Source organism: Raphanus sativus, chromosome 4 (assembly GCF_000801105.2).
Source record: "Raphanus sativus cultivar WK10039 chromosome 4, ASM80110v3, whole genome shotgun sequence".
NCBI lineage: Eukaryota > Viridiplantae > Streptophyta > Magnoliopsida > Brassicales > Brassicaceae > Raphanus > Raphanus sativus.
The window spans coordinates 50721326-50736021 of NC_079514.1; the positions used below are offsets into that span (position 1 = coordinate 50721326).

General features: G+C 32.4%; 1 protein-coding gene across 1 annotated transcript; it reads right to left on the bottom strand.

Annotated features, from left to right (window-relative positions):
- Positions 1–8676: 8676 nt before the first annotated feature.
- Positions 8677–10194, bottom strand: LOC108836649 (B3 domain-containing transcription factor NGA2). Its single transcript, XM_018609782.2, has one exon. It carries the CDS (start codon positions 9715–9717, stop codon positions 8761–8763), a length of 957 nt encoding a protein of 318 aa, XP_018465284.2. The 5' UTR covers positions 9718–10194; the 3' UTR covers positions 8677–8760.
- Positions 10195–14696: the final 4502 nt, after the last annotated feature.

Genomic DNA, 14696 nt, shown 5'->3' on the forward strand with positions numbered 1-14696 from the left:
ATACATACGTGGTATAACTATAGTGAAAAGATTATGTATATACAACATTACAGTTGGGTATTTTATCCGTTAATTTTGATTTGATTCGTTATTCGTTTCCACCTAATACTAAAAAATTCGGATATAAGTAAGTATTTGAAGAAAAGAAACTATTAAAAATTAATAACTGTTAAAAGTAAAGCAAATAAAAAAACTAAAAACTTCAGAGTCGGAAATCTGATCCACTCCACTCCAATTTTATATAAACATACGTATATGAACAATTAAATATATAAATTTAAATGTATAATTTTATATAACTATTTTTAAATATAACTTTATTAGTTTTATTTATAAACTTACTTATAAAAGTATTAAGTTAAGAAAGGAATATAAACTCTTTATGAAAACATAATTCTTCTAAATTTTATGTTTTATAAGAACATTTGAATTATTTTTTAAAAATATGAAACATATAATTTCACTAATGTTTATTTTATATTATGTTAAAGATATTTTTTTGGAGACAAACTTGTATGTGTTTTTCCAAATCTATTTATATTGAAAAAAATGAATGAAATATGTGTAAATATCAGTAAATATTCGTAAATATTTTAAAATTTTCTGGATATCCAAAAGCCGGATATCTGTATTTTTGAAGCAAAACAAATTGGATATTGAATATTTGTAAAGTATAAAGCAATTCTTAAATACTGAAAATTGCGGTAGTATTTGATCCGCGTTCATCTCTAGTTAATATGTCATAAAAATGCATGAATTTTTGAAAGAAAAGAAACCGATTAAATTTCTACCCCACTTTGAAATACTTTGCAAATGGAAAATACTGTAGTCATTTTACCATTTTCGGGTATACTGAAATCATTTAGTGATATTTACCTACTATTTAAAATTCATTCTAGGATTAGAAGCTTGTTATAAATTCTTTTCACCATAAAATATTGTGTTTTGAACATTAAATGTTTACATTAAAATTAAATGTTCGATAGACTCTGAGTGTGTTTTTCCTTTCAGCTTTTATAAAACTCTCAGCTTATGTAGCATCCAATGTACAAATGTTTTTTCTTGAATAAATTTAACATTAATTAAAAATAATGTTCCATGGACTAACTTGGTTACAAGTTGTAACTTACAACTGGAGAGAAACATGATGTTCATCTTTGCTAAAAACATGTTCATTTGTTTTTTTTTGTCAGAATTGTTTATTTGTTTTGCTTTAAAAGGTACTAGTAGAAATTTGAGTTGTATATCGCCTTTAATTTTAAATTGATTTGATTTCTCTTTTATTAATTCTTCTTTAGGGAATACGTGGCTTCTGTATCATCATCATTATTCGTAGCACAGTCTAAGTTCTCATCTGCCCTCCACATACACTGATATACACATAGGTAATTATATGATTACATTATGTGATGTATAGGTAAATAGCCCTTGTTGATTTCGATGGCTTTTATTTCACAGCTAAGGTATGTATAGGCTGTTAACTTTAGCTGACATGCTCCTGGTTTTGCTTAGTTTAACAAACTATAAATGTAAAAATCTATAGCTATATATCGTTCTCTAATTTAGATTCCCAGAAACTCAGAACTCCACACCAGCGGTCTCTCAGATAAATGGAAATATCTTCTCTTGTTTCTCTGACGCGTCTTGGAACAGCTCCACTTGCGCAGGAGGATTGGGATGGATCTGCATGAAACCTGATGGAACGATGCTAACACAGGGCTCGGCTTCGACTGAAGTGGTGGCGTCTGTGCTGATTGCGGAAGCGCTGGCATTGAAGGCAGCTATGAAAGCTGCTATTGATCTCAACATTAAAGACTTGATTTGTTTCTCTGATTCAAAAAGTTTCATCTCTCTAATCACAGGAAACAAGTCTGTGATTGTTCTACAAGGAATTCTCCATGACATCTGCGTGTTGAGTCTCTCCTTGAACTATATCTCCTTTAAGTTTATTAATCGGTCATGTAATTCGGCTGCTGATCAACTGGCGAAGAATGCTCTGTTTTTTCAAAACTCTGTTTTAGAGATGTAATCGGTTTATTAAGGTATTAAGGAAAGGTTTGATCAAAAAAAGATTCCCACAAAAGTAGAAAATCGGACACACTATATATATGTGTGTATATATAAAAATATGCATTAATAACCATTTCTTAATTACATAAGAAACAATAGGTATGCTTATTTTATAGGCTGAACAATGATAGGACTGATCTTGTTGCTAAACAGGCTTTATGGACCATAAACATTTCTTAATCAATTAAAAAGCCCGTTGAACAAAAAAAAATCAAATGTTTCATGTTCATCTGTGCATGCAGTCATAGAGATGAACACAAACACCCATTGGCGAATCTACATGCATTAAGTTGGTGGCACTTGCCCCCATAAAAATTTGAAATTTCATGTAACATGCCCAAATTTTAGCTGTTTCATTTTACTAAAAATACATTTTAAGTTAGGTCTTCTATTTATGTATGATTTGCCCCCTCAAAAATTTTATTCTGCATTCGCCACTGCACACACCCCACACACACATATATGTATGATTGTTTTATATATCAAATGTTTCTAGTAACCTATCCTGGTTTTATCTCAGTAGACACATATAACCTTACTTCGCAGTATGCTAAAAACCAATAACAGACAAATACTGTAAAAAATATTTCAAGCCTTCCAAAAGGCTCTAGTTTCTTTGTTACTATCCATAGTATTATTCGGTAAAAGCTTGAACTTAATCTTAATATTGTTTAATATTAATGTGACATGCTACCAATACACTGAGGCTCTAAAATTCTACACATCAAAATACATTTTATAGTTTATATTAAACTTGAACTAGGTATCTATAAGCCCTAGATTTTATGATGGTATATATGCTGATTAATTAATGTCTGTGACTATATATGCAGAAATCATGAAAATATATAAGAACATGCATACACACATATTATACATTTTTTTTTGTCGGCTACCCATCTAAGCTAGATCAAGTGGTGATCAGTCGGTCGATCCTCCGTAGAGCATCTCTGTCTGGCCGTGTCTGATCTATATGGGAGAAGATATGGCCCTTTGTCCGTGTTTCCTTTGCTAACGCATCCGCTCGAGTGTTCCGGTTTCGAGGAATATGAGAAAGACTCACATCCTCGAAATCTTCTTGAAGCCTCTGGAAGATCTCGATCTCTGTCGCGAACATTGGCCATTCCGTCGGGTTCACGGTCATGTCCACTAAGTCTGAGCAATCCGTCTCCAGTCGAATCGACGTAATCTTCATGTCCCTCAAACATGATGTCACCCATAGCAAACCTTCCATCTCAGCATGAAACGCTGATAGGCTCTTGTTGCATGCTCGTAAGCCGAAGACCTCACAGCCCATATGGTCCTTAAGACTCCACCCTAGTCCACTTACCATACCATTATCGATCCATGACGCATCAATTTGGCAGGTAGGGTGTCGGGGTATCCAAGGGGGCAATGTCTCTACTTCCGCCAGAGGAGGTTCATCGTGATCCTCATCGGCTTCTTCCTTCTCGTTAGCTTTCCTCCAACACTCTGCTTCGAGAGTCGCATGTTGTAGAGTATCCATCGGAGATACGACTTTCCCATTAAAGAGTTTGTCGTTCCTCACTTTCCAAATGAACCAACAGATCCAAGGGAAAGTATCGAATTGTGGACTCAATGGAGCCACCTCTTTTCTCTTCCAAAACAGGAGATACATGTTTTGGTATATAGATGTACTCGGGAAGTAACTCGGAGGGGACGGATAGTCCGATAAAGCCCAAACCTGTAGGGCTGGGAGACATTCAAAAAGAAGATGATTGATCGACTCCACTGGGCCAGCACATCTAGGACAACTCCTATCGGTGCCCATGTGTCTATAAGTGAGATTCTCTGCCGTCGCCACACAGTCTGAGATAGCCTGCCACAGAAAATGTTTCATCTTACTCGGAGCTTTTATCTTCCACACGTGACTTTGGAGGCTCGTGATGCTTGGTTCTAGAACCCTCTCATGTGAGAGGCACAGCTTGGTCGAGCAGAGTAGATCATAGCCTGTCTTAACTGAATATACTCCCGACTTTGTGTGCTGCCAAACATATCCATCTGGAGAGTACGACCGGGAAGGTTTCAGTCCCATTATTAAAGGAATATCCTCTCGATGAAAGAATTCCTGTAAAAATTGTATATCCCATTCCTTGGTATCATCCCTAATAAAGGAATGAACAAGGAGTTGGGGTAGTCTATAGACAATGTGATCTACGGGTTTAGGTGGTCGGGCAACTGAATCTGGAACCCACGAGTCACTCCATACCTTTGTTTCTCGACATGTGCCAATCGTCCTCCGAAGACCCGATCTAAGAAGAAGCCGTGCTGCCATAATACTATATCAGATTCATGTATAGTATATAATTTTCACATTGTATTAAGTTTATCTCATTTGTAGCCTTGTAGCTAAAACCATGTAACCAGTGGAATGCAATTAAAAGATCAGAGTTATCCACACGCATAAACACACTGAACAAAAAAAAGAAAAGAAAAAAAACACACCGAGCAAGATCTAAAATTAACACTCCCTACGTGCAGCTTCTATAAGACATACACATACACGCGCACGCGCGCACACACATAGATATATATATGAAGTTGTGCAAGTTTGCTAAGTTAAAAAAATAAATCCATTTACTTCTGTGGGATAACTATTATTGCATCAGCAATATATATGTGAACAGATCATACCTTTTCCATCTTACCCAGATGAAAAAGCTATTTTTTATTGGGAATTCGTCCAAAAAAATCCTGAATTTTTCAGCAATTGCCAAAAGAAACATGTACACTTGTCTAGCCAATAAAAACCCGAACTTTTGTTGACTTATTTAAATTATTAAGAAATTTACCATTGACTGACCAGATTAGCACGCCGTTAAACAAAAGTTAAAACAGCGTTAACGGTTGGCGTTAAGTAAAACTACGTCGTTTCGTTTTACACGATTTGAAAATAAAAATAGGTAGACACCGGGTTTCGAAGCCAGGTTGTTTGGATCAAATGGCAATGTATTTTACCACCGGGCTAGTGGCACATTCAACATATGTACAAACACATTTACTTTTATTTGGTAATGATTTTGAATATAAAAATTGTCTAAAAATTTAAAAAGTCCTTAAAATTCTAAAAATCAATTTTGAAACTAAAATTAAAAATAAAATTTTATTTTTCCTTTAAAAATCAAAAATCTTCCAAAATTTTCATTTTAAAAAAAAACTCCAAAAAATAATATTTTCATTTTTCGGAATAAAATAAAAAATTCGAAAAATAAAAAAAAAGCGAAAAATATAAAAAAAGTTTATAAAAAATTCGAATCTGAAAATAATCAGAATCTATTAAAAATATTTTTTTATAAAAAATGCCAAAAAAAGAAAAATCGAAAAAAAATCGAAAAAAAAATTTCAAAAAAGGGATAAAAGATTTCAAATCTGAAAACATATAATNAGAAACTATAAAAAATATTATTTTTTATTTATTTTTATAATTTCTGATTATATGTTTTCAGATTCTAAATATTTTATAACTTTTTTTGGAATATTTTTCGATTTTTTTATTTAAAAAAAATTATAATCCAGAAAATGAAAATTTTCTTTTTTCGAATTATTTTTCAATTTTTAGAAATTTTAAAGATCTTTTTAAGTTTTTAGATAATTTTTTCATATTCAATTAGTACTAAATAAAATTAGAAACAATTACACCATAGGACAGTTTCAAGTTTTTTATTACAAAATAGAGCAGTTTATGCTCCTCAGACACTTTTTCTTAACTTTCTTGTGCTCTCGTTACGTTTACTAGTTAGAAATCAAATGACTAGTAGTGGACCCATGTCTTCTCTCTCATTATTTTCTTCTTTTTTCAGATATTTTTTTTTCTTCTTCCTCTTTCATTCTCTTTCGTCTTCTTTCTCTTTCATTCTCTATTTTTTATAAAATTCAAATCTGATTCTTAAATTTCTTTTCTCAATTTTTTTTATGAAATCTTTTTATGCATCACTCGATCTATCTTTTAAGATCTGTGAAGGTGCATCTCTGATGTTGGTGTACACCTTATTTAATGTACACATATTATTTTGTGTACGCTTTTGTGATACACAAATTGAGTGATATTTCATAATTTTAATGTCATTGTACATGTGGATAATAAAAAACACACATGTACACACTCTACAATGATATCTGATGTTTCTTTTTATCATCTACATGTACAATGACATTAAAATCATGAAATATCAATTTCTGTATCATGTACAAGTAAAATGGTATAGATGCAAAATATCGAACATTCATGTACATTTGGATAAACAAAGTACACATGTGCAATAAGCATGTTTCGAACATATGTGTACATAAATAATATATAATCTTGTACATAATCACGGTTGTACATATGTACATAACCACAAATGTACACATGTGTACACGACCACGATTGTCCACCTTACGTAATGTATCTATCAGTGTGTACATATGTACACCATCAAAATGTGTACAACCAAATGATGTTCATGTGTACAACCAAATGATGTACAACCAAATGATGTTCATGTGTACATACAAATATTACTATCATGTACAATGATTCACTTAAATAATTGTGTCCATGTGTACACCGATGCATAGACACTCACATGTAACACCATTTTTTGTTTTTGAGCAATAATAACAAACGACATGTGTGTACACTTGTGACGTGTACACGTGTAGAAACTTGAACAAATTAGAAATACATGTGTACACGTTGGCAGTGTTTGCAGTTCTAATATTTTGCTCCCATCTTGATCCAATCAAATGTTTAGTTTTGAGTATTGCTGGTTTGTAATGTGACCTCTATCTCTTGCGTCGAAGATATCTTGGTCCAATGTGACTTTTCAGTTGTTTTCATAGAATACTTACACAAGTATTATCTCACTATGTACAAATATAATAAAGCAAACAAATAAAAGAACCATGGGGAAATTGCTCAAATGATGTATGAAAATTATTGTTTTCTGTTAAATATGAGAGCGTATTTCCATCATTACTAGCTGCACAATACCATATATAATAGTGTATATACACGTTATTATCCATGTGTACACCCATGAACGTGTACATGTCTTGTTTATTTTCAATTTTTTAATAAATGGCATTTTGGTAAATATCTCTTCGTTTTTCCCAGATTTTTTTAGGGTTTTCTGCAATAATTTTTGTGGCCGCCATTGATTTCTTTTTCACAATTTTCCATGATTCTAAACTTTAATTGTAGATTACACTTCAAGATCGTAGTTTTATCATTTATAAAAAGTTTTTCAACTTCAGATTTCAGAAATAGTGAGTTTTTTATTTTAGATTTGGCAATTGTTGCAGAGAATAACGTGGAGGAGGAAGATGTTCTGATGATTTCGCGGCAAAGGAGAAGACAAAACCACAGCGGCTTCCGTTCGAGTTTGTCAACGATGATGGAGGAAGACCGAGAGGAACTGCAACATAGATGACATGATACACGATGGATTGAGATATCCAAAAGTGAAATGGGAAGAAGAAGTTTTTTAATTTTTAGTTTTTGTTTGTCTGTTTCAAAAAAAGAGAAGAAAATAATCAATTTAAGAAGATGGTGGGACCACTTTAGTTAGATAGATGACTTTAGTTGTAATGGTTTGGTTTCTAGTTGCAAAAAACTGTCTCAGTAGCATAAAGTGTCTTAACTTGTAAATAAAACTTGGAAACTGCTCTAGAATGTAAAAAACTCATAAAATTAAATGTGTGAGTAAATCTATCGATTGAGCCACTAGCCCAGTGGTAAAGTACTTTGCCATTTGATCCAAACAACCTGGGTTCGAACATAGTAGTCTACTTGATTTTATTTTCAAATCAAGTAAAACGACGTCGTTTCATCCCATTTCAAAACGACGTCGTTTCACTTAACACCAACATTTAACGATGTTATTTTTTTCTGTTAAATTTTTTGACGGCATGCTAAATTGGCAAGTCAACTAAAACACTGTTAATTAATTCTAAAGTCAATGAAAAGTTTGTGTTTTTTTTTGTCAGTCCTAAAGTTCATGTTTTTTTTTGGCAATTCCTGAAAAGTTTATGATTTTTTTGGCCGAATTCCCATTTTTTATTTTATTTTTAATGGTATAAGATACAAATCATACAATGAAGTTTATTTGAAATGTAAAAGCTACGTAGTCTGCTTGACTAATGGAGAAGAAGCAACAGCTTCAGAAAATGCAGCAGTAACAGAACAGCAGCCATCTCAAATAAACTAAACAAAGTAAAAAGGTCAATAACCATTTAATGTCAGTATGCACACAATGCTGCAAATTACATCACTTTTGTAAGACGACAGCCCATATCTTCTGATTAGTTTCTGACTAGAGGGACATGGTTTTAAGTTTAACACTGATCCCTAGCTATCCGGGGTTTTATGTTCTGTATACTCTGACCCACAAAAGCTAATAGGAGACTCAATGAAAAAACTTCGAAATCTTTTCTTTTGGGGTCAAAATAAACTTCAAAATCTTTTTTTATTTATTTTGAACTAACTTCAAAATCTTTTGAAGAACAAATTTGAATCAAAACAATCTAAAACCAAATTCAAATCTTTAGAGAACATGTTATTTCTTGATGTATTATCATTAAATCTTGAACGACATCCCTGTGTCACATAAAAGAAATGTATATATATATGTATAATTATCATATATAAATGTGTATTAAAGTTGTGATTAATCTCATAATTAATCATCATTTATCCAAATCGAAAGACAAAGAAGACTTTCCTTTCTTTGTAAACAAGTGAAGATCCTCGTCAACCCTAGCAGCTTCCATAGCTATTAGAGACTCATCACCCTCACTGCTCACTAACCTCAACTGGAGTAGAGAGCCAACACCAGCCATAGAAACGCCGCCACGTGAGATACTACCACCGGAAGACGACGACTCTTCCTCCGTGCTATTCATACTTCCTCCTCCTCCGCCACCGCCTCTGCCGCACTCCATATCCACTCCAAAAAGCCTTAACCTCTTCTCTCCTCTTGATGAAGCCATAGTAGCCACTTGTGCCCTCCTTTGCATTATCACCGGCACAGATTCAATTACAGCCGTTGGATCATATCTCTCCATTGACCTCACATAATATCCAAATCCTAGATCTCGTTGATATTGATGATAAAGGTTGTGACGTTCGTAACTAGCCTGCATCTGAGGATAAGGGTAAGAGTAAAACCTAGGGAATATAGCTCCGACGACTTGATGATCAGGAATCTTTGGTCGTCTCTTCCAATCGATGAAAAGCTTGTCCTTATTACAAGAACCTCTCTGAAAAGAAACTATGTCGCCAGCATCAAGCTTCTTGTCTTTAACGAAACGGCTCCAGCCTTTAGTCATTACATAACTTTGGCTACTGTTCCAGTAAGAGTAACGGAAACTCCATGTGATTCCTATTCGATCTTCGAAGTTTAGAAGCAAACCTTTGTTGTTGTCTGAGGAATTGTCTAAAGGGAAGTATCTCTCTGCGTGTTGCTTTGGGATCACGAGTCGGTTTAGTTTCCCAACGTCGCTTGGTGTTACTACTTTGTCAAACATGTGCTCTCTCTCCATCGAAGAAGCTTCTTGTACAGGCCTCTCTTCCTCTAGGTTCATCTTCTTGTTTTGAGAATCAATATTCTCAGATCTCTCAAGATCATTCGATTTCCTCTCCATTCAGATTGAGAGCAATTCAATGAAAGTTTGGAGTTAAGGATCCAATGAAAGAGGTGAATATTAGAGAAATGAAACCCTAATTTCGTAATTGAGAAAAAGGATGAGAATTGGAGAGAAGAGTATGGTGGTGGATGAGATTGACCTAATTATACAAAGGTAGAAAGTGGGTTTTTTTGCCTAACTTCACTGATTAGCACGATCCTATCTGATCTCTCTCTAAACTGAAGCTCTCTCTCTCTCTCTCTCTCTCTCTCTCTCTCTCTCTCTACTGTTTATATCAAGAAGCTTTTAAATTCTGATAAAACAAAAAGGTAAATTATACTTGATGCAATCTCTCAAGAACAGAAGAGGAGAGATAGAGCTCACGTAATATAGAATGACAGAGATATGGGCTAAGCGGTGGGGACCCTTGAACAATCTGGTTCTGTTCATGTGAGCTTCTTGTTCTCGTTTTATTTTTCTTTTCGTTATTACATTTGTTTGTCTGCCCTTTTCTCTTTCCATATTATGTTTTGATTTACAAATAAAATATATGTGTATATACCATTTTCAAAATGTGAAAGAGTAAGTTTCATTATTAGTCCGAGTGGTCCATTATCGTAATCAATTTATATTTCTCTAGAAAAAGAAAAGGAAAGATACCATACCTTCACATGAAGATGATAACTATTTACATGAAGAATAAAGAACATAAACTCAAAAATGGTAGTCTACTCGTAAGCGGATTATGAAAAGATAAGTATTCTGGGTTATGAGGCATCTCATTACACTTCATTTTGTGACTACGCAAATGTGAGACTGATCATGTTTTAATTTTTTTTTTAAATATCCGGAGCGAATTTCCATCTGTATAGTATATATTCCATTAATAATTACTTTGTGTTTTTCCATAAGTTTAAGATATCCCAAGTTAATCCAAAAAGAAGTATATAAAATAGAGTATTAGTATCTGATGAAATTGGATCTGACTAGATATGGTTACTTTTGGTATGTGTTTATTTTTAGACAAAACTAAAAGTTCATCACTGTTAACTTTTAGAAAATACCATAATTTAAAATACCAACTAAAAACTAACAAGGCTTCTCTTAATAATTAATTTGTGTGTTTATCATAAGTTTAAGATATCCCAAGTTGATCCAAAAATAAAAGAAATATATGATATAGAGTATTACTATGTGATGAAATTGGATCTGACTAGGTTACTTTTAGAATGCGTTTGTTTTAGATATTTTAAACCTAAAAGTTCATTATTGTTAACTTTTCGAAAATACCATAATTTAAAATAACAACTCAAAACTAACAAGGTTCTCTTAAATCATAGAAGTTCTTCCTAGATTTGGGTCAATTATTTAACTTGTTATATATCTTTTTAATATTGTTGTTATTTTTTGTCATCGACTTATACATACTTATGTGGACTCTTTAAACCAAACTTGTAACTCTGCATCCATGTGCACGAAAAACGACGGTTGTTACCTAACACAGCGTACTAAGCTATCCGTCTTCAAATTCTCCATACGTGGGACATGAATGATCTCTAAGCTGTAAAAGTTTTTTGTAAGGTTTTTATATGTCAAATAAGTTGTAAAAGCATGTCATTCTTCTGATTCCGATGCCATCTTTACCAATTGAGAATAATCTGTTGCAAACGTGACCCGGAACTAACGCAAATTTCGCATACATTTCATTGCCCAAAGTAATGTTTTCACCTCAGAATGAAGAGGAGAGAGAGAAACCCTGACATTTCTTACTCCCATTAAACCTTCAAAACCTTAAGAGTACTATACCACCCCTCGCCTAAAAACACCTCATTATCCTTCCAAAACCCATCTATAAAACACCAGTGTCTTGGAATATACGGTAGACTCGGTTGTTATCGATCTGTCACCGGTGTAAGTAATATTTGTGCCTCCGCGCAAAGCCTTGATTCTTTTTAGGCAAGTTGAAGAGTATCACTAGAATCTATATCCAAATTGCTGAAAACTTTATTGTTTCTTCCTTTTCAAATGTACCATAAGATCCATGCGAACTGGTGATTTTCTAATTTCGGTAAAACTACAAGATTCACAAAAAAAATATTCTATCCGTTCGGACAAAATCATATCTTAAAAAAATATTTTAAAAAGATACATTTTTCTTTTACATATTATTAATGACGAAAAATATTTAATTACGAAAATAATATATTGGCAACTAAAATTTTATATGTTCTTTTAATAAATGTGAAAAATTAACCGGAGCTTCTAGTTCTAGTGGTAAAGGACTCCCAACTGTGAGTTCCGCCACCTGGGTTCGAATCCCGGCCACTGGAGAATTAACATTTCGGCATCGCCAAGGACAGAGGACCGACACGTGGCAACACGTGACTAGTCTGAACCACTTATATCGGGCCAGAATACCTCTGTATAATTCAAAAAAATGTGAAAAATTTAAAACATACATTAGTTGAAATAGTGGGAGTAGTAAAGAAAAGACTATTGAAATATTATGAACAGAGAATAATAAATGCAAATTATTGAGGTCTGTGGTAATTGGTAAGCCTTTTTGTATTGGTTACCTCTGTGTGCTTTTCAAGGACAATATGACATGTTGTTTTACAGTTTTGGTCTTTAGTGTTGACTTTTTATTGTTTGCCCACAAACTTATTTACACGATAAAACTAATATTCTAATTAATTAAAAATACAAAAAGTAATTAACAACTCATTTAACAGTATAAGTTGACAAAATATAAGAAACACATTTACGCACGTATATGCAAATGTACACTGCATACGTGACATGCATGCTAGAAACATGAAGTGATTCTTTTGTTCTATTAATCACACTCGTCATTACTTATGCATGCATATCTGGGATCTCATATTGAACCTAACAAATTTACTAGAAGAGAAAAGTTAGAACCTGACGACTCCAACTCATATACATCTCTTTTGGAAGCTATGATTACAATTTAGAAGCCTATATATTCCATTTTATTTTGTTGTGCATATATTGAAATCTTTTATGTTGTGTCTAATAAAAAGGTCTGTGTAAGAACCGTCTTCAGATCAGTCAAAAAAAAAGAAAAAAAAGAACCGTCTTCAGACTCCTCGAAGATATAAAACTAGATGGAAGTGATCCATCACGATCTGGATTATGAAAATGGTGGGCTGATTTTGTACTTTCTTTAAGAATATATTTTGCTATGAATTTTGTTTTTAAATTTCACTATCTCGTTATTTTTAGTATACTTCTTTCAATGGAATGATTAAATTTGGTTTGTGAAACTGAAAATTCAATAATTTCTTATTTAAATAGATGCATATTATTTATTTTAAAAGGTTCTTCGTATTTAAAGATGCATTATTTACTTATTTGATGAAACTATATATATTTTGTTTTTACAAAGCTGAAGTCTCAAATATGGATTTTTACATTAACATAATAACGTTTTAAAGTATTTTTAATGTCACTCCATAACTTATTCTGAAGTGGAGTTTAAAATAACAAATATTTCCTCTTTCATTAGACTTTCTCCTTTATAACAGAGTAAATATGGTTTTAATTAAACGGACCTTCTGGTCAAGTGGCAGTGGACGGGTCTGGGACGCTAACACGTTTCAGGTTCGATTCTCCTGCTATGCGAAATTAAGTCATATTGTTCTTTTCACCTAACACAGATATGAGTTTATGCTTTAAGACCCATTTGAGTGCCCTGGAGAAGGAGTGCATCCGCGGGCTTGCAATTCTCCTGGATTCAACCAGGCTAAAATTCTTTTTCTTCAAAAAAATGGTTTTACTTTGTAAACAGAGAATTTTTTTTTTTGTTCGTTGCTCTATTTTTAACTCTAAAATAAACTATAATTGGAATAAACTCAATTTTATTATGAAATTATTCTATTCTGAAGAAAAATAAAGTTTATATTATCATAGTCTTGACTTAAATAAAGTTATAGTGTAATTCTCCTAGAGTAATGAAGATTTAAATATACTTTTGTTGAATTATAAATTTTAAAATGAAAAACGAAATCGGTTCGTACAATTTTAATTTTGTATACATCTCATTATTTAGACCGACATCACGTAAACATTACTACATAATACACATCTTATTCTAGAACAAGACATGTATCTTCACATGACTCCTTTCGATAAAAAAAAATTAAAGCTTGTTTAAGTTTTTTTTCCACGTAAATTCATATTAAATCTTACCATTTTTGGCGTACGCTTACAGTGGTCCACTGGTCCTGAAAGAGACGAAGCGCCATTCATGTCTCTCGGGCTAATTTTGGCTTAATCAAGGAAGAAAAATACGTACGTAATTCTTGGTTAAGGCTTGATTTATTAAGCAAAGACTAAAGTTCAAGTTCTATTTTTAATTTTTAAATTACTAAAGTGTAGGTGAAACAACATTGATCAAATATGGTTCAAATTCTCACCTAACACCACATAATTGAGTGGTCATAAAATTTCAGGCGACAAAATAAACATATCACTCTTATACATATTAATTTATATTAGTATAATACCAAATATTTTCGAACTCGATCCGGACACTGAATCGAAATGATTAATTTAAGTTTTTTATATTTTATTTTCATTTCACATATAAAATATCAAAAAGAAAAATTAGATTATCTAAAAAATCTTTTGTAACAAGTTAAGAAATATAAAATTTAACAATGAAAGATGAAGACTTTTTTCTTTTTGAGAAACAGTTGATAAAAGTTCATAAATATTTAAATGTCTAATGTGAATAAAAAAATTAAATTTCAATTCTAAAACAAAGCAAAAGTAAAACATCATTAACAAATTAACGATAACAAAAATAAACTGACACTAAAAACTAAATCAAGTAAATTTGGTTTTCTTTTCCATCAGTTCACTTCATTTTCTTCAAATAAAAACTATAAAAATAATAAATAAAAGTTATATATTGGTTCAACCATTGGTATAACCGGCAGCTAGATTTTGGGTTTAGAATTTTTTGCAGATTT